This window comes from Lolium rigidum, chromosome 2 (genome assembly GCF_022539505.1).
Source record: "Lolium rigidum isolate FL_2022 chromosome 2, APGP_CSIRO_Lrig_0.1, whole genome shotgun sequence".
NCBI lineage: Eukaryota > Viridiplantae > Streptophyta > Magnoliopsida > Poales > Poaceae > Lolium > Lolium rigidum.
In genome coordinates, this window is record NC_061509.1 from 235635077 (window position 1) to 235655636 (window position 20560).

The 20560-nt window shown below is 44.1% G+C and overlaps 2 protein-coding genes across 2 annotated transcripts; one reads left to right on the forward strand and one right to left on the reverse strand.

The window, feature by feature from the left end:
- Positions 1 to 11697: 11697 nt before the first annotated feature.
- Positions 11698 to 13337, forward strand: LOC124688348 (7-deoxyloganetin glucosyltransferase-like). Its single transcript, XM_047222038.1, has 2 exons — positions 11698 to 12280; positions 12388 to 13337. Exons 1-2 carry the CDS (start codon positions 11788 to 11790, stop codon positions 13335 to 13337), a joined length of 1443 nt encoding a protein of 480 aa, XP_047077994.1. The 5' UTR covers positions 11698 to 11787.
- An 827-nt stretch (positions 13338 to 14164) lies between these two features.
- Positions 14165 to 20147, reverse strand: LOC124688350 (probable RNA-binding protein ARP1). Its single transcript, XM_047222039.1, has 6 exons — positions 19872 to 20147; positions 19665 to 19783; positions 17512 to 17655; positions 15636 to 15669; positions 14627 to 14906; positions 14165 to 14455 (listed from the first exon to the last, which is right to left on the reverse strand). Exons 1-6 carry the CDS (start codon positions 20145 to 20147, stop codon positions 14346 to 14348), a joined length of 963 nt encoding a protein of 320 aa, XP_047077995.1. The 3' UTR covers positions 14165 to 14345.
- Positions 20148 to 20560: the final 413 nt, after the last annotated feature.

Sequence of the window (20560 nt, forward strand, 5' to 3'; positions counted from 1 at the left end):
AAAACAAAAAAAACAAAAACAGAAAACAGAAAAAAGAAAACAGAAAAAAAGAAACAAAAAAAGAAACAAAAAAGAAAAGAAAAATCGAAAAAGGAGGCAGCCCGCACCTAACTGGGCCGGCCCGTACCGCTCGCGGGTGTGCGGCGCGCGGTACGCGCCGACCTGGTCGGTGTATAGGGTTTGCCTCCTAGCCCAAGCCTAGCCCTACACGCAATCTTGACCTGGTCTGGCCCGGGATTCTCGGGCCAAGCCGGGATGCCCATACTCAAATAGGTACAATTATAATTATAGTATGTTTAATATAGGTCATAGGGTTGTAAATCCATATAATTGGCTTGATATATGTGTTTTAGGTTTGATGTGCTCAATTTTTTCAATTGGGTTAACTTTCGCGAGCTAGTCAAGTTGCAAGTATCTCCTGAATAGGTTCTAAGAGGGTTACATAAGTTTTAGGAACAATTAATTTTAAATAAAAGAGAATAACAATGCCATCTGTGGATGTTTGATACATAGTCATTAATTTTTACAATGAAATGGCTGACGAAGCTAGAGTGCAATAAGATGATTTGAGAGAAACATTGATACTTCATACAATCTAGAATTGCGTGTTTTGCTTACGTCAACTTCTAATTTGAAACACTCAACCAAGTGTTTGAGATATTTAGGCTGGCCATAGTGGTAAGTATCATGCATATGATACTTGAGTATAGTACTATCCCTATAATGGTTAGTATCATGAAGTAGTGTCATAGTCATGATATATTTATTACTTTTTAGAATCCTAATGTAAATTTGTACACAAGATTTGTTTGGCATTAACTTTTCTCGTGACATGCGCTATGATACAGTATCCACATATGTTACTCCTCCTTAATTTCATAATTTCCTCTATAGTACTCTAATTTCCTCTCTCCTCCTTAATTAACTGTCACATTATTATTTTTGTGGGTTCAATATGCATGATACTAGTTATAATACTAGCACTATGGGTAGTCTTAAGGATACCATGGGAAGGGATGCATATAATGCACGATAGTACAACATAAACTAAAAATATGGAGAAATGCACTAGTATAGGTTTGCTTGGATTCATAATGAATGAATATAATACACATGAGATTTCTTATGAAATTCCATCGTATTAAATAAAGATTTTTTTAGATGGGATGTCGTTGGAGTTCAATAGCACAAAATGCATGTTTAACGGAAAATATTAGATGGTCGTTGTAGGGGCCATCACCAGTGCTTGCCATTCAAAAAAAAATATTATAATGCTCTGACAAATATGTGTCTTGATATACATGAGATTTTACGTTGTTAACTTTGCTAGTTATACTAGAGCATTAGTATTAAAGATAGTATACCGAAGGACGTCAATTAAAAACATACCTTTAACCACATAAGAGTTGCAAATTAAATAGTTTGGTATAAATGTTTTAACTTGGAATAATCCCACAAAATGGTACCGTGGTCATGGGAGGATGGTGTCGGAAGTACAACCCATGATAAGAAATGTGACGATACACATTAGAATTTGGTAGGATGGTGGTGCCAATTGTGTTTCCAACGGCTACAGAGAAAGAGGGGGCACCAACGCAGCAATAGATAATAGCACTGGTGGGTTTCATTTTTTATTTTTATTTTTATTTTTCTTTTTATTTTTCTTTTTCTTTTTTCATTTTTCATTTTCATTTTGTTTGACTCGTTACTCTCTCAATTTGATCATTGTTAACACAAATTACACTTAATCTTTAGTCAAATTCGAGACTTGGTCACTTACCGGTCGGTCACCCATCCTCACACTACTCCACCCTCAGCACGCTTAACTCCTTGGTTCTTGACTGTTGCGCTCCCGCGAATGTGATTGTACCTTGTTGTACATATTCCCATAAGATAATAATACAGAATTCCAATGTGAGGAATTTGAATATTTATATAATATGGCCAAATAATTAATATCTTTAACTCTATAAACCGCAACTGGACAAATAATATATGCATTACTATTAGAAAAATGTGAGAAATTTGAATATGAAATAATTTTGTTTTTATTCATTTTCTATTATTATTATCAAATAATATATGCATTATTCATATAATATGGCCAAATAATTAATATCTTTAAATCTGTAAATCGCAAGTGGACAAATAATATATGCATTACTATTAGAAAAATGTGAGGAATTGGAATATGAAATATTTATATTTTTATTCATTTATTATTATTATCAAATAATGTATGCAATAATATGGCCAACTAATTAATACATTTAAATATGTAAATCGCAACTGGACAAATAATATATGCATTACTATTAGAAAAATGTGAGGAATTTGAATATGAAATAATTTTGTTGTTATTCAATTTTTATTATTATTATCAAATAATATATGCATTATTCATATATTATGGCCAAATAATTAATATATTTAAATCTGTAAACTGTAACTGGATAAATAATATATGCATTACTATTTGAAAAATGTGAGGAATTTGAATTTGAAATAATTTTGTTTTTATTCGTTTTTTTATTATTATCAAATAATATATGCGTTATTCATATAATATGGCCAAATAATGTGGGGAATTTGGATACGACACAATTAATATGTGAGGAATATGTAAACCGCAATTAGAAAAATTTGAATAACAATAGAAAGATTTGATATATTGAAACGATTCATAGATCATAAAATATAGAAGACACACACCGTAACACACACCACACCACCATCTACTCATCATCTTTAAATATTGGGATGATCAACATGGCTATTGTAGCCAACTAGCCCCAATGCCTCCTAGCCATCTCGAAACCCAGGCGAGCGTCTAGAGCGGCATAATGCACTTATTCGTAGCTCAATGGAACATTGGCCCATCCAAAAATAAGTTCATCTTCTTTTTCTTCTGCGGCGTCCTTCTTCTTGTACTTCTTCCTCTTCTTCTTCTCAAGGTTTGTCCCTATGGTAGAGTTTGCCAGATCATATAGACTCGGAGTGGGCTTGTTCGTAGGGTTCGGGAGTATCTTCTGGAGGCTGAACGCAGAAGTAATATTAATACCGTAGGGACTCAGCATTTCCACATCTTTGTCGATAGCCGCGCAGCAGAATTTGATGTTCTCGTTGCAAGAATTCCTTGAGAACTTGTGGCACTTCATCAGCCCAACAAATCTGGAATATCAAAGTCTCGGTCACCACCGAGAGTTGAAGGACGGCGGCGCGCTGATCACCCTCGCGAGGTTCGGTGAACTCGCAGTCCAAGCCGATGCACTTGGTTGGTGCAGCGTCGAGAAAGTCCCTCTTGATGGCGTGGATCCACTTCTCCACTCTTGATGCACGGAGAGCAACCATGACCTTGAAAGACATCCCTTTAGCCATGAGGTGGTATATCTGAGATCGAGGAGCCGGGACGCGCGCGAGGTGTTCCATTCAGGCCGGAACGTCGACGGGGAGAGAGCTTTTGTGGGAGAGATTATGGAGATGTGAGAAGAGATGTGTGGCAATGGTGAGGAGATGTGAAGCATATATGAAGGTGAGGAAGGTGAATATGAACAAACCGGCCACGGTGATCAATTCCCGTGGCCGGCCACCGGCGTCGGCGACCCAAATTCCTGCACGTCGATTGATTTCTGCGCCAGTAATGGCGACGACGATCGGGTTCCGCGTGGGAACAAACCGTTGGACTTTATGTCCCGGCTCGTGTCACCAGCCGGGACAAAAGAGCTGCCAACAGGCCACAAAAGGCCTTAGACCCTTTTGTCCAGATTTGAGGCACCAAACGGGACAAACGGTCCTTAAAGAACCGGGATAAAAGGCCCCGTACCCTTTCACTGGTTTCGTGGCGACGTGGCCTGACTATTTGTCCCGGCTCCAGACTGGTCCGGGACAAAAGGCCTGAACGAAAGGTCCGTTTTCTACTAGTGTAGCGACGGTTAGAGAATCACTACAACAAATATGATAATTATCAGAAATTTCTCTAAATCAAATAAATGACATCACATATGATATCACTCACATCCGTGACGCTAATCCATGACGTTTCTCAACCATGGTATGCTCTATTATGTGTTGACATCACGCATAACGCCATCCATACGCAGTGGCGTTTTCTTGCGCGCCGCGTCATAGGGGAGTAATCTATGACGAGGATTGTGTGACGATCTTGTGACGCTCAAACTACGTCACAAAGAGGTCTTTCGTGACATTTATTGCTATTTCATAACGACTTGATCGAGCTTGTCACAATATATCAGATCCCTTGTAGTGAATGTGCGTGTGGCGGCTTGAAGACACGAGAGGCAAAGAGGAAGAGAGCATACGAATTCAGGTTCAACAATTGCTTGTTGGGTCATGCTATTTCAGGCCTCGCAGGAAGATGTCGACAACTATGGAGGCTTGTACTTCGTTATGCATTATATGGGTATCATCGACCAACTAACTAATCATAAAATTAGCGTGTGCCTTTTTTTCTAAAATCCTAGAAAGAAAGAAGATAGTCTACATGTCTCTATAAGATTTATTAATTAAATAAATATTTTATTATCAATGTCATGCTTAGCATATGAAAAAATAGAAAAAATCTAATGACCAACCAATTGCTCCTAACCGATTTTTTTCTTAGCATCATGGCACTATGGTGGTTTCGGTGGATGGCTTAGCGAGGGCCTTCGCTTCGTTCTGCGCCTTCAAAAAGGGTATGCGCCTTGAGAATGGGTTGGTGGAATATGGCGGAGGCAGCATGAGGTGTTCTATAAAGTTTTGGCATGTGAGCCAACAATGGTTGTGGCGGGGAACTAGACCCTGTTGGTACCCCTATCATTCTGCTATTTGGTGGCACATTGTCACCTTGTTTGGCGTTTTCGATGTGTATGTTGGTTGTAAGGCTTTACTTGAATACATGAAATATAGGTCGTATGTATCACTTCAATGTGGAGGCTGGAGTACTTCCCCTTTTCATAGAAAATTTTCTCGTAACTATGAATAAAGGTCATTGTATATATATAAAGATCTCTATCCTGAATGAGTATATCTATCATATAGTTGCATCAACTCATTTTTCACTTTAAAAGGGGGAAACCTTAACTAATAGAGTTGAATGGATCATAGACTCCACTGAAAGTTTAGCAAATTCTTTTAGATTTTAAGGAAACATATTCAAAAAAAATAAGTTTACAATATAAAAGCCCCCACTAACATTTGTATCCCCACTGGATGTTGGGAACACGTATAGAAAACAAAAAATCATATGCATAACCAAGATCATATGTGAGAGGGGAGGTAATGGATCATACCCTCATAGATCGACCTAGCGGAAGTTATCGATTACGAGGTGGATGAAGACAAGAGTTGATCGACGCAACTAGACTGGTCTAGTAGGGAGGAGATGTATTATCCCTCAAATCTCTCCCACGAACAAGTGTCACATGTGCAACACCTCAACGGTATCCCCACGTACGTAATCAACAACACAATGTCGAAGTGCGATCAAGAACACGGTCGAAGCGGGGACATGTCGATGAAGATCCGGTAGAGCTTCCGCGAGCCTGACTAGATTAGATCTAGAAGGGGTAGAACCCAAGCAACACACGAAAAAGACAAAGTAGATCTCTGCGGCAGTCCTTCGGTGATGTCGGATAGGGCGGCTGCAAGAGGAGGGTAGTGTGGTAGTGGTGGCGGTAGTGCGAGGTGTCGGGGACGTGGGGAGGTAGAGGGCACATGGAAGGGTAGGTATTTCCCCCTCCCACTTTATATAGAGGGCCGGTCGGCCCCCTTTTTTCCCTCTCCCAACCCGACTAGTGGGGAGTTGGAGTCTATCTGGACTCCTCCCCCCACCCCAAAACTGTCTAAGTGGCGAGCCCTAGTCAAACTAGGACTCCACCTTACCAAACCGACCTGGTGGTTCTACGACTTCCGGGCGTCCATGGAGGGCCCATGTGGCCTTCAGCCCATGGTGCCCCTCCGGGCCTTGCACTCCGGAACCTTTCAAACCTTTCGCGGAATATCCTGGACCTTCTAAATCCTTTTGGGATCTTCTATAACCTTCTGGTACCTTCCATAAATAGTTGAAACAATTCCAAATATTCTCGCCATGACTCCGTACACCTCTAGACCATTCCGAGACATTATGAACAACCTTTTAACCATTTTCCTTCTTAATCTTCATTTCTACTCACATTCTAAATGTCTCAAAATCTTTAAGTGTGTGAACATATGGGTTCAGATATATGTGTACATGTCTAGAATCACCAAGGATCGATGTAGAGTGCTTGATAACCGCACTGATTACCACATATAACACGAAGATCTTAGTCGTGTGAACCTTCCATAGTACTATTCGATAAATGCCGCATTACTTCTCGATACATAACATAGCTCGAGGTGAAACTCTAGGTTATCATCATTTCCCGGCATGTTCTCCTTTACTCATTCCGCATCATCGATGTTCATGTGACTTAATAACTTAGCCACATGTCTAGCCAGACGATGAAGATCACCATGATACATGAGTAGGCCCAACTCTTCATCGTTGGAGTAGCAATTCCCATGATCACCAAAAATGACACTACATCATATTATCTGGAATGAACGAATACCATATTTATTGTCACTCAGTTACGATGTAATATTTTAAGATCTCGTGACATCCATATCATATGCTAGTTCATATTAGTATCATGGTCTAACGATCTTAGTAATGGTAATATTTGTCTTTGAGAAACTACCGATAACGTATTGATGATTTTTTTGACGGTATATCACTTAGGGTCTATCCAATATCATTTTTCCACTAACAATGCTATTCAGGTATGATCCCACAACAACCTTGTAACAACTCTTTACTCATTTCTCTAGAGTCGAGCAAATAAGACTACTATTATCATAGGTACTAGTTATAGAGGCAAGATTAGGGATAACTAATTTGGTGTTTATAATTCCACACATGTAATTAGGTTTTCCTTCAATATCACAATATTTGGAGCTACTATAATTACGCGTAGAATATACAATTAATTATAAAATGGAAATATAGAATACTATAAATTTATTATTGCCTCTACCGCTATTCCCTTCACTGGATATCTTCTCTCAGTACGCCCTGGTATTTTATCTGCCGTTAGTGATAGGTCACCGTCGTGAGTCTTCCTAAATAGCGTCTGAGATAGGAAGTTTGTTTAAGCTGATGAAGGGTTCTCTTAGTGCGTGTGCCCACCCTTGGCACCACCACCGATCTAGGGCTTGGTTGTTGTTCGAATTGGATGATGAATCAAGTCAGGAGTTCATCCCATTGATCCAAAGATAGACGCAATGCATCAACTTTTGAAGAAACTATTGTTAAGTATGATGAACGTGTTGGTGTTTTGCGTCGGAGATGAACAAAGGGCAAAGTGGATGGCACTTGCAAAGGTAGTCGCCATAAAATAAGGATTTAACTCAACAGGGCTTTATTGTTACTACTTCTGCGTGGAATCATGCCCGTGAAACTATGATCCACATGGTAATCAAAAAAACATTTAATCTTCCAAACCATTGCCTTGTGAGAAGGTCATGCACCAAGTTGAGGGGCCGTCCATTACTATCACCGGCCACATAATCTCCACGGTCCACAGATCAAGCTAGCGTCTGATACATTGTAAACTTGTCTACTCCACTTGCATGCCACGGCCTTCATTTTAGATAAAACCTTTGGGCCGTCTATTTCGTGACGCTCGAAACCTTAGAGACGAAACACACACAAAAAAGCTACATAATCAGGTGCCGCTGACAGAGGAGAGTTAAAGGGAACCGCTGCCAGAATTACCTTTAACGGCTTCTCCTCCTCCACCATCGTCTTTTGGTCGCTCTCCACCATGAAGAGAGTATCGTCTTTTGGTTGCTATCCACCATGAAGAGAGTAGTCTACTCAGTTAACTTTTTTTTTACACATCCACTCCACTCACTTAACTAAGAGTTTTTTTTGTTGAGATAACACTTAACTAAGAGTTTATGGCAATAGCTTCTCTTCTTTATTGACGAAGCCCAATACTCCTTGAGAACCATCTTGACCTGAATAGGCCCATATGCTGGGCTACCCCTCAACTATAGCCCTCAACTGGGTTCATTCATTTGTTGATGTTGTTTTGCATGGAGGCTTTTTCCACATATGCCACCGAGAATTGAACTATGTCATGTCGATTTGTCGATTTTCGCATCCTTGACAGAGGACAAAAAAGAGGGGGGTGATGTACACTGACCTGGTCGGCGTGTACGGGGCACCGCACACCCCACCAACCAGGTCGGTTGGTTGGGCCGCGGCCCATTAAGAGTAGGTAAGTTTTTTTCTTTTTCTTTTTTGCTATTTCGTTTCTGTTAATATTTTTCTTTTACAATATCTAACTTCAAAAAAAATATTTCGAAGAACAAAATTTCAAAATCTGTTCAGATTCGAAATTTTCAGAATTTTAAAAATATTAAGATTTTGATTTAATTTTTTTTGAAATTCGAACATTTTTTAAAATTTGAAAAATTTATTTTTTCCCAAAAATTAACATTCTTAGTTATGACCATTTTTCGAATTTGAACATTTTTTCAAATTTGAACGCTTTATATATTTGAACGGATTTCAAATTTGAACGCTTTTATAATTTGAATTTTTTTGTATTTGAATATTTTTCAAATTTAAACGGATTTCAAATTTGAACGCTTTTATAACTTGAACTTTTTTTTGTATTTGAACGGTTTTAAAATTTGAATGTTTTTAAAATTTAAATATTTTTAAAATTTAAATATTTTTAAAATTTTCAAATTTAAAAAATTTAAAAAAATTCTGAATTTAAACTATTTTCAAATTTGAACAAAAATAAAAATAAATAGAAAAGAAACAAAACAAAACAATAAAAGAAAAATACAAAAAATAAAAAAGGAAAAGGAAAGAAAATAAAAAATAAAATAAAATAAAAATTTAAAAAAAGAAACAGAAAACAGAAAAAGAGGCGAACTGGGGCGACCAGGCCGGCCCATACCGCAAGCGGGGGTGTGCGGCGCGCGATAGCAGCCGACCTGTGTATAGGATTTGCCCAAAAAAGATACTCTCGGCGAAACAAAGTGTCACCAGATAATCTTTCCAACTCTTCTTGCCATAGATCTCGATAGGATTCAAGCCTGTAGTTTTCACAAGATACGTACGCGCCTAAACTACGGCCTCGTGGTGACCATATCTCTACAGCGCTGCACCAATAACAGAAGCGACGACTCCGATGAGCGCACTTGTGAGCAAAATAAAAAAGAAATCACGCCGGCACCCGGCAGCCAGGAAATCGTTGTCAATGATGCAAAACCAGCGCCCGTCGCCGTAAGCATCAAGCCATCAAGCATGCAGATGTCATGCAGCGATAGCTTTGTCGCTGCTCTCCCGGAGGAAGAGTTTTTATTACATATAAAACCACCATTTTGTAGCCATTTATTTATTTATTTTGGCACCAGTTTTTCTGAAATTGTCGCAAAAACACTAAAACGAACTAAACACAAATGAACCCTAAAACTGATGGATGGGGCCCACTTGTCAGAAGCAATTTAGTAGCACATGTGGGTTGTTTTTTTCTCGACAAACAAAATATATTAATATCACGAAGATACTAATTACACATAGGCTCTGCAACAACGCAGTGCCCTAATGGCAATATAGATGCACACAATAAAAAGGAAAAATTACATACAAGAAAAATCCTGCTACAATGATTTGTTCCTTGTAACAAAACACCACCAAGATAACATCAGAAATACATATTCTTCAAAAGCGACGACCCTAAGAAGAAAGCAGTGCACAAACATCGTTATCGTCCTGATCATAGATCATAGGTTCACCCAGGAGAAAATTCGCGCTCACAAAACAATACCTTCAAAGCGACTATTGCCAGGCACAAACAATTAAGACCATACCTTGGGTTTTCACCTTGAGAGTTTCGACTCTGAATTTCTCCTGTGATGTCGCCCCCACTTGTTGTTGCCGCTGCTCCAAGTCATGAATCATCGATCCAAAATCCCATCGCCACTAGGACTTGAACCACTAGTATCGGTCCGTAGATCTCGGCTTTCATGTAATTCTTCATGACTGACTTCACCATGGAACTAAAGACATGTTCCACGATGGAAACCGACTACAATTCTTTGCATCGCTCCTTCTGAAACCAAACGGTCAGAAAAATCATGGTTGCACACGGTTGAATATCATCTGATTCGACACTCTTTGGCATGTCGTCCATTGGTGTTCACCGGAGGAGCCTTCCAAAACTCGACACTCCGGCCAGATCAATGAAGATATGCATCAAGCAGATCTTCGTCATGGTGTGAGAGGGATCCTAGGACCACCTCATTTATTCAAGCTGAGCCAACAGTCCCCACGCCACCACCCAGCTCCAAACGGGGCAAGTCGATGCACCGGACATGGCCAGTGCCACATCCATGTCCACGACTGAAGCCTGACAATGCCACGAGGCTAGGATACTGGGCCACCACCACCAAGGCCAACGGTGGCGGCATCACCACCACGATGATGCTAGTCCATCGTCGCAGCCGGTGACCATAATCGCGGTATGAGACCCGTAGCCCCGCCGAGGCCCGAACCCCGGGCGGATCTGGATCCGGACGTCACAACCATGGGTGCACCACCACCAAGTGAAGGATCTCCTCCTCCATCGCCGATGCGTCGGAATCATCGCTGGAAGGCCGCATCACAGCGCCGCCGCCGCAAGGAGAGGGAGGTCACTTCCCACGGGAAAAATCCCCGCCATCGCCGGTACCTCGCGGGCTTCGCCCGACGGCGATGAGAGGACGAGGAGGAGAGGTGGGGAGGACTGCAATAGTCGGCGGCTATGGTTAGCACATGTGGGTTGTTTTGTGAGGTGGACGTGGGTTCCACCTCATTCTCCCATATTTTCTCACTTCTTCTTCTGCTCCTCCTCATCCTCCTCCTCTCGTTGGTCCTCCCTAAATGGAAACCTATGCAAACTGAGCTTGGCCCTAGTAGTTAGGTTTTTTGTGGTGGAACCAGCCCACCTAGGTTCAGTTATCTTCTTCCTCCTCCTCATCATCATCATCATCATTAGCCTCCTCCTCCTCCAATCGTTGGTCCTCCCTGAATGGAAACCTATGCAAACTGAGCTTGGCCCTAGTAGTTAGCTAGGTTTCTTGTGGTGGAGCCAGCCCACCTAGGTTCAAGTTATAGATTTCGCGCGGTATTTACAGTTACCTGAAATTATTCTAGTAATTAACAGGTATTTTTGTTTCAGTGGTAGTTGGTGTGCCCTGCCAACAATGAGGTGTCTATTGTGACTTCATCAGCCTCAAGACTACCGGCTCATTCCCTCATAGGTACACATAGGGATATGGTATACGTGTGTGAGTTCATATGGGTGAGATTATGTGCGTGTTTGTGAGCTTCACATTTGTAATGTGTTCAAAAAAATATTTTAAAACCTATGTGAGACTTGGGTAATAATCCGGGGGCCTATATAATACATTGTATTGTTAGCACATTCATAATTCATTGTATTGTTAGCACATTCATTTTATAAGTAAAACAAAAACCTCGTAATATTTGGATAGAATACCATATCTCACTTACAAAATCCAAAGAGGGCCATCTCGTACTTGTAGAACAGAATACATCACTACATATGAAAGCACGCGTACAAATTTTGACATCATCATGAACGGGATATATTACTCTCCCTGTCCAGATCGTTTCTTGCCACGGTAAACCTCTGCATCTGCAACCAACGGCGCCACTCGATCAATCGAGAGAACCGCGCCATGAGCCGCCCGCACGCCGTGCTCATCCCGTACCCGGCGCAGGGCCACGTCACACCCCTGCTGCACCTCGCCAAGGTGCTGCACGCCAGGGGCTTCTTCGTCACCTTCGTCAACTCCGAGTACAACCACCGCCGCCTGCTCCGATCCCGCGGCGCCGACTCGCTCGCCGGCCTCGACGACTTCCGGTTCGAGACGATCCCGGACGGCCTGCCGCCGTGCGAGAACGATGATGTCACGCAGGATATCCCCTCGCTGTGCACGTCCTTCGCCACGCACGGCGCCGCGCTCCTCAGGGACCTCCTGGCGAGGCTCGACGACGCCGGGAGGCCGCCGGTGAGCTGCCTTATACCTGACGGCGTGATGAGCTTCGCCCTGGAGGTGGCCGAGGAGATGGGCATCCCGGCCCTGGTGTTCTGGACCACCAGCGCGTGCGGCTTCATGGGGTACCTCCACTTCGCCGAGCTCATCGACAGAGGCTACGTGCCACTCAAAGGTACGACCCATCGAGCTTGGAGTACCAAGTGGTCGATGGATCAGTCTGAAAATTATCTGAATTCTGTCAGTGTGTGATTCACTGAAAATAGTCTGAACATGTCGTAGACGAGAGCTACCTGACCAACGGCTACCTGGACACGATGCTGGACTGGGTGCCCGGGATGCCGGGGATACGGCTGCGGGACATGCCCAGCTTTGTCCGAACCACCGACCGGGACGACGTGATGCTCAACTTCGACAGCGGCGAGGCGCAGAACGCGCACCGTGCCCAGGGCGTCATCCTCAACACGTTCGACGCCGTCGAGCAAGACGTCGTAGACGCGCTCCGCCGCATCTTCCCGCGCGTCTACACCGTCGGCCCGCTTCCGGCGCTCGCTGTCTCTGCGACGAGGGCGCGGCCCGAGCAGGAAGCGATCGGCGGCAACCTCTGGAAGGAGGACGCGAGCTGCGTCGCGTGGCTCGACGGCCAGCAGCAGCCCGGCTCCGTCGTTTACGTCAACTTCGGCAGCATCACGGTCATGTCGCACGCCCACCTGATCGAGTTCGCGTGGGGCCTGGCGCGCTGCGGCCGCCCGCTCCTGTGGGTCATCAGGCCCGACCTCGTCGCCGGCGAGACGGCCGTGCTGCCGGAGGAGTTCGTCGATGAGACCAAAGACAGAGGGATCTTCCTGAGCTGGTGCCCGCAGGAGCAAGTCCTGGGTCATCCGGCGATCGGGCTGTTCCTGACGCACTCGGGGTGGAACTCGACGCAGGAGAGCATCTGCGCCGGCGTGCCGATGATCTGCTGGCCCTTCTTCGCCGAGCAGATGACCAACTGCCGTTACGTGTGCGCCGAGTGGGGCATCGGGCTCGAGATCGACAGCAGCGTGAGGAGGGAGGACGTGGCAAGGCTCGTGCTCGAGGCCATGGACGGCGACAAAGGCAAGGACATGAGAGCCAAGGCTGCGATGTGGAAGGAGAAGGCCGTAGCGGCGACAGAGGAAGGCGGGACATCGAGCATAGGCATTGGTCGTCTGGTCGAATTCTTGCTTGGAAGGAGCAATCCTGAAAGCTGAAATCTCTGTGTCGCCGAATCAGTCCTAAACTCCCGATCGCTGCTATGGGTATAGAAAAACTACAATATGATGTAAAGCATTTTCCACTGTTCAGATCTTTTTGTGTATGGAAACTACAGGGACTGATCCCGAGTACTGAATTGTTGTGTTGTCGGATCAGTCCTATTTTTTCCAACTGGGTTAGCCCCCTTCCATTACTTGCATAACGGAAATAGTAAGTCTTTTTACACGAAAGAAAGAAAGAAAGAGAGAGATGGGAAATATAAGTTGGAAAAACGAGGTATCATCAGGAAATCCGCTGCGAGTGCTCGCCCTCGAGCATCCCTACGGGGAAAAACATGATAATATGTGTTTCCCCTAAACAAAACAAAGTTCAGCTAACACGACAAACTACAAGTTCATACAACCAACAACAGCAAGAAACAAAAGTAGGTTTTTCATCCTGCAGTGAGCCTCAGGTACTTGGACCTTCCGATTCCAGCAGCATCACGAATTTTTGTTGTGTTGCTGGATCAGTCCTGATCACTGTGATGGGTATACGAAAAGTAAAGTACTATGTAATCATATTCCACTGTTCAGAACTTCTGGGGTTCATGTTAATTTCTGGACTGAAACAAACAGGAACATAGATGCTTGTATACAATGTTGTTTTTTGTCCGAAGTTTCACCTATCTTACTACAGATCATACACGCATTATTCTCTTTTCTCAAAAGATGATAATAGGAGTTGCAAGACAGAGAAGACGGCAGGCAGCAGCATGTGTGCCCCTCCGAAACTTATTGTGGTAAAATTCCATTTCCTGACGTGAAATTCAGTTTCAGCCGTACAATGGTTTCACCAAATAAATGCATTACAGAAATTGGAAAAGAATCAGAATTAATGAAAGAACAAATATTTGGATGCTATTTTTTCAGTCAAGTGAGTATTTTGGTGCTCCTTTACGGACCACCAACAGTCCTCTCCAGGTCGACATCAGAACACTTTGGCACAGGTTTCACTTCGGCAGGTCAATTTGATGTGTTTTGGTCTGAATTTGATCTTTCAACAGCCGTTGACACTTCATGGTTATCTTCGTTTGTAGCCTCGGTTGCAGAGATAGTCTCTGTAGGTTGAGAATCTGAAAATGTCAGCAGTAAGGCATGTGAGTTTATTGCAAAATTCGAAACAGAATTTGATAAAGAAAGCTGGGAAGAAGGTCCCTGATTCCGGAATGTCAGTATATGTAAACCAGTATAAATTGTTTGGTTGTTTCAAAGATAAATAACAAAGTCAACTGAGAGTGACATACCGGATTCATCATCAGACTGCCTTGAGATTGCACGAGCAGGCAACTGGAGTCTGAAATTAGGAGGGAGCGAAGGTGCAGACTGGAAAGAACCCTCGCTTTGCTGCGCCATCGGCTGCTGAAAGAACGGTGGCCGCCCAGCCTGCTGCATCGGCGAGAAGCCACTGGCCCTTGGATTCTGGCCACTAGGCATGTACCCCAGGTACGGGTAGGGTGTTGATGAAGGAGAGGTTTGACCATATAACTGCGAGAAGTACTGTTGCACTTGAGGATTGTAGTAGGCCTGCTCATAAGTTTTCAGTTTCAGTCAGTTCATTAGATAGAAAATAAGTGGGTTAGTATTGTGCTAGTGGGACATTCGTGTAACTTGCAGTTTTCTAATTCATGGTAAACACTGTACAGCTATCCAAGATTCATTCCTGAAGATTGCCAGTATTCAGATTTCTATAGTTTAAGACGTGAACCACGAGTATGAGTATCCTGATTTCAGAACATGAACATTGAACACTAAACAAGTGCAACTTATCGAAAAATCACTAGTAGCTCCCAACCTCTGGTGATCCCATTTTTTTTTTAAAAGCAAAAGGTTTATTTTTGGGTCTCCAGAAATTCTGAAAAAAACATACAAGTACATATACATGTCTAGTATTTTCAAGCAAATTTGCATCAAATATCATTTCATATGCAACCTGCACAAAAATGACAAATCTTGGAAGTAAAAATGAGTTATTTTCTTGCCTCTTCAGAGCTACGATTTGGTGATTTTTGTGTATCTTACAATACTAGTACATATTATATAGCAAAGATCTCCATATCTGTAGATAAAATGTGCATGTATCCACATAATTATTTTTGGATTTTTTTAAACTTCCAAATACCGTGTTCGAATTTTTAAAATACCGAGACGGGATGTCTTGGGGGTATTGTTTGCCATTTATTATAGCTGGGTAGCTGCATGTGATGGAATTAGAACAACAGAAATAACAGTGACGGAGATGAATGGAATGCTTGCCTGGTTGTATGGATAATCAGGTGGGTACCAATACCTGCAAAAGTTTACATAACTTCATCAGTGCCTTATTGAAGATCTATTGGGATCAAGCTGGGGAGGACCCACCATTTCCTCTCGGAGACACATGTACGAACAATCATGGCTGTAAAGCTCAAATTTATCTCAGACACTAAGTTACTTTCTAGATGGGGCCATATCAAACAAACACTGCATCTTCCTCTGCCTCCATTTCAGTAGTACTGGCATTAGTGCTTGCTTGCAAGAATCCACAGAAACCTGGCTGGCTAACCACAACTCCTAACAAGAAAATTACTCCTACTTTGCCATAAAAATTAACTAAAGAAAAAGAAAATGTCTATCCATTGTGTATTACAAAGAATTCATTTAAACTCAAAATTAAACTTGTAAACTCTAGTTGCAACATGCATGTGAGTAAGAAACTAAGAATGCATGGCTAGTCACTTTCCCCTAACACAGATAGATTTGGCAAAAAACATGTACAAAATTCTAGTACCATATCAAACAAACAGTCCTTCCTTTAATTCCATTTCAGCAGTAGTTGACTACTGGTATTATTCATACAAGAAAGTGTTTGCTTGCAAGAATCTGAACACACCTGGTTGGCTAATCACAACTCCTAACAAAGCATTGACTTCAGCAAAAAAAAAAAACACAACTAACCCACCTGAAAACTTAAACTTGTAAACCACCAAATCGAAAATAAGTAAAAATGCAGAACCCTTGCAATTTGTACCTTTCTTTTGCATAAACAATTAGACTACTTTTAATGGGCAGACTGGGTCATGTTATAAAGAAGTTAGTTAAACTCAAAATTACTAAAGAGAAAGAAAATGTCTACATCGTATATTATAAAGAAGTTAGTTAAACTCAAAATTAAACTTTCAAACTCCACTTGCAACTTTCATGAGTAAGAATGCAGAAACCTTGTGCAATTTTTACTCTTTTTTTTGTTTTTGTTTGTAGAAGCACCTCAACGACTTGTCGCTAACCGGACCAGGTCATGGATTCATGTGCCAACGATCTGTACACGCCTGTACAATAAATTCATATATATGGGGCACGTCAACCGTGACCCAGAAGCACTGCTCCAGCGAGATAGCCAAGTGGCATGAAGATCTGGACGCGGCCATTAAACTCTCCAAGCAATGCCAACGAAGCGCAGAGACTGTTTGCAGGCAAGGCAACGAGGGATAAGAGAGGCTTGAATGCCCATCTCCGAGCTGCAAAGGCCTAGGGCCTCCTCGGAGGGCCCAAGACGTGGGGGAAACGGGGACCTGTTGCTCCTTGGTAGTACCAGTACTATCTGAAGCAAGGAAGCGGAAACCGAAAGCGCTGCTGCGCGAAAGCAACCCGACCCTGACCTGACCTCGCTCTCGCTCCGAGCAGTGTGTAGTCGATTCGGTAACCCAGACCATCAGCTGCAATAAAGAGCACCACAACCAACAACGTCTATGTTCTGTTCTTCGCTTCAGCCAAGGGATCGGTGTATGAGTCGTTATCAGCTAAGAAATGTCAAACTACAGCGTTTACATCAGGATCAGCAACGCTCTGAACCACACACAAAATGTAGCAACAGCGACATGTGTTCGATCGTCGCTGTACGAAAACAACGCTTTGTATCTATCACTCTCTGAATTTTTCAGCAATTAGCACCTAATTTCTACCTTACCACGAAACTGGTTAATCAACATTTAACAATACTAGTGACTAGTCCCTAGCCAAGTGAGGGTTCAGAATTTTCACTGTGCAAGGATATGATGCAGCAGGCCATCAACCGTGGTTATGACTGCACTGTGATTAATTTAAGATGGAACTGACATGATCCATGGTGCATATGGCGTGAAGTGACACTCACCCGTACTGCGAAGGGTGGTAGAACATGGCCTGGGGCTGGGTGGGCATCTGCTGGTGGCCGTGCTGCGACTGCATCCTGCCGCCGCCCACGTACGCCGGCGGGCCCGGGGGCTGCTGATCCGGCAAGTGGGGCCCACGCTGGGTCCTCCCTGCAGACATAAAAAAACCATGAAGAAATAAATTCAGACATGTTATATGCTGCAGAGGAAGCAACTCACAACAAACAAGCAAAATAAATGTGCCGCGCAGAGGTCGTAGCAGATCACGTAGTCATGTATTTCGCAGACAGGACATGAGGGCAGGGGGGCCAAGCCAGGTGTTGCAAAACAGTCGTATGGCCTATGTATGCAGGGGGAGGGAGATACCATGTGCCCTACCTTGGTCTGGGTTTGACCACATATGCATGGGTATTTTTTCTATGGTCTTGTTATTCTCACAAGTTAAGTGCATGCCAAAACTAATTACTTTAACTTTTTTCATGAAAAATTTGAAACGATGGGATTCTCCTGGTCTCTGCATTTAGCCAATTCTTAGAACAATGAATATTTTCTTAGGAGAAGAACAAATGGAAGAATTACGGAGGTTTCTTTACATGAAAGATTGCTTAAGCTAGATCGTTGCCAAATAATGCGAGGATTTTTCGTGACAAAATCGAAACTATAGGATTATTCTGGTGTCTGCATTTGGCCAATTCTTAAAAAAAGAAAAGGAATCTTTTCAAGAACAACAAATGGAATATTTTGGAGGTTTTCTTTATAGTATGAAGCATTGCGTAGGCTAGATCATTGCCAAATAATTCAAGGCTTATTTTTAGCTAGCTGGCTAAGCTAGCTTGCACTACAACCTACTCCAGTCTGGACGTCCGGTACTCATGTGCTGTAGTGCACTAGGCCTAAACCGCTTCCAAAGATACAAAAACAGCGTGCAAACAACCCAACCGTTTTATAAAAAAAGGTTTAATACACTCATCCGAAAAGGCACCACACAAAGCCCTAATTAATAAACACCGGGACGATACAGGAGTTGCAAATGGCATGATATGGCGAGGTCAAAATTCACGCGCAAGCGCATGTAGAATGAGCAATGAACTGGAGCAATCCAAGCAGCATGCATCACGCAGCATCTATCTATCTATCTATTCCCACAAACTCGTTGTCAACCACCAAAACCCTGTCAAAGAGAGTAGTAGTATATGCGTCGGAACGCTTTCGTGATGCCGTGCAGTTCTCTTGACCAGAAAAGGCAAAGCTAACGGCCAGGGTTCCCGATTCTCCAGCGATAACATGCGTCCGCTTTACACCGCTTTGTAGCTGGAGCGATCGATGGTGTCGCTGCTTAGAATCGAAGCAACTCCTTTCCCTAACGAGTAAGCAGCAGCAGCCAAAAAATATGTAGCCTACAACCGTCGATCAACAAATCCAATAAACCCCATTGGTAATGCTATTTACTACTCACCCAATCAGCAGGAAAAAAATAGTTAGAGATCATCCTAGGTCAATGTTTCCAAACTTCAACCAGTTTTGTATTATGCATGAATATACTTAGAGATCATCGACCGTAGAAAACTAAGGCCAAGATCAAATGTAATGGCATATTGACTGAAAACAGAGAAATAATGGTCAAAATGTTGAACCGAAGAAAGAAGTATATTTGTGGAGGCCGGAGTGAGCAGTACTCCTCCTACCGATTAAGGTGAGTAATCAGTACAGTAGCAGTAAGTGAAGGCATGCAGAGGCCAGGCTGGCGAAAGCACAGCCATGAGTGTTGTCAGGAAGCATGCCCCCCTCCCAATGCAAATGCAGAGCAGGTACCCCCGAGTCGAGTCGTCGTCCCGCTGGCGCCAAGGCCTTTCAAGGCTGGAGCCGGGCCCCACCACCCATATGCCGGCCGGCTAACGATTCCGCCGCACGCAAACGAGGTAGGAGAAGGATAGACGCGAGGGGAAGAAAAAAAAAGGCGGCGCGCGTGCCCTAATCAAGCTTATCCTCCCGTTGCTAATCGCGTGCTTGCGCCGCTAATCATGTCCCGATTATTGCTCCTGCCATGCACATGCGCTGCGCGCGCGCGCAGGAACGGAACAAGGAAGAAACGGAACGGGAGGGAGGAGAGAGGGGAAGTGGACTGAATCGTGGGTGCTCACCTCCTCGTTGCGGCGACGGCGACGGGCGCGGCGGGCCCATGGACGCAATGTTGCAGTTGGCGCGGCGGCCGGCGATCATGGGGTTGGGGTCCTGCACCGCCTGCCTTGCCGACTCCGGGTCCCGGAACGTGACCTGCGTAGCACACACACGAATCCGATGAGACCAAGGCCCCGCATCAAGAGCAAGGGCGAGAGAGAGAGAGAGAGGGTAGAGGACGCACGAATCCGTATCCCTTGGATCTTCCGGTGTCGCGATCGGTGATGACGACGGCCTCGAGGATCTCGCCGTAGTCCCGGAAGTGGTCGTGCAGGCCCGCGGAGGCCGTCTCCCACGCCAGCCCGCCCACGAACACCTTGGTCAGCGTCGTGTCGCCGAACCGCGACCGGTGGTACGGCACGCCGCCACCGCCACCTCCTCCTCCTGTCCCCGGCGCCTGGGCCGGCGACGAGCCGGCGGCGGCGGGCGAGGACGACGACGACGGAGCCGCCGACGCCATATCTTCTACGGAGCAGCAAGGTAGGACGCAACCGCACGACGCTGCGCGCGTGTAGCGGCAGAGAAGACTCGCCTCCTTCCGCGGGCCTTGTCTTGGGGACTCTCCAAGTCTTGCCGGGATGGAACAAGCTATCAGCCTGGACTCTCTGTGTACACCCTTATTACCCGATGGATCGGCGCGTGGGCGTGGGCAGTTAGTGTTCCTTGTGGCCGGGCCGGTTCGGTCCGATCCGGCGCGGTAACTGCTCCTCTCTTCTCCTCTCGATCGGTTTCCAATTGCTAGAAAGATATCCTTCCATAACCCGCCCCGCTCTACCTCGGAAGAGATATGATGGACTCTCTCTACACGCCAGGAAGAAGAGAAGAGGGGAAGGAAGAAGAAAAAGAGAAGGGGCGGGCGGCTGTGCTTGTGCG

Excerpts from the sequence above, each read along its gene's own strand:
- LOC124688348 (XM_047222038.1), top strand. The coding sequence starts at position 11,788 with ATGAGCCGCCCGCACGCCGTGCTCATCCCGTACCCGGCGCAGGGCCAC. Across the intron at positions 12,281-12,387 it reads AGGCTACGTGCCACTCAAAG|ACGAGAGCTACCTGACCAAC; the intron begins GTACGACCCATC and ends AACATGTCGTAG.
- LOC124688350 (XM_047222039.1), bottom strand. The coding sequence starts at position 20,147 with ATGGCGTCGGCGGCTCCGTCGTCGTCGTCCTCGCCCGCCGCCGCCGGC. Across the intron at positions 15,670-17,511 it reads TACCACCCTTCGCAGTACGG|GTATTGGTACCCACCTGATT; the intron begins GTGAGTGTCACT and ends AAACTTTTGCAG. Across the intron at positions 14,907-15,635 it reads CTGATTATCCATACAACCAG|GCCTACTACAATCCTCAAGT; the intron begins GCAAGCATTCCA and ends ACTTATGAGCAG.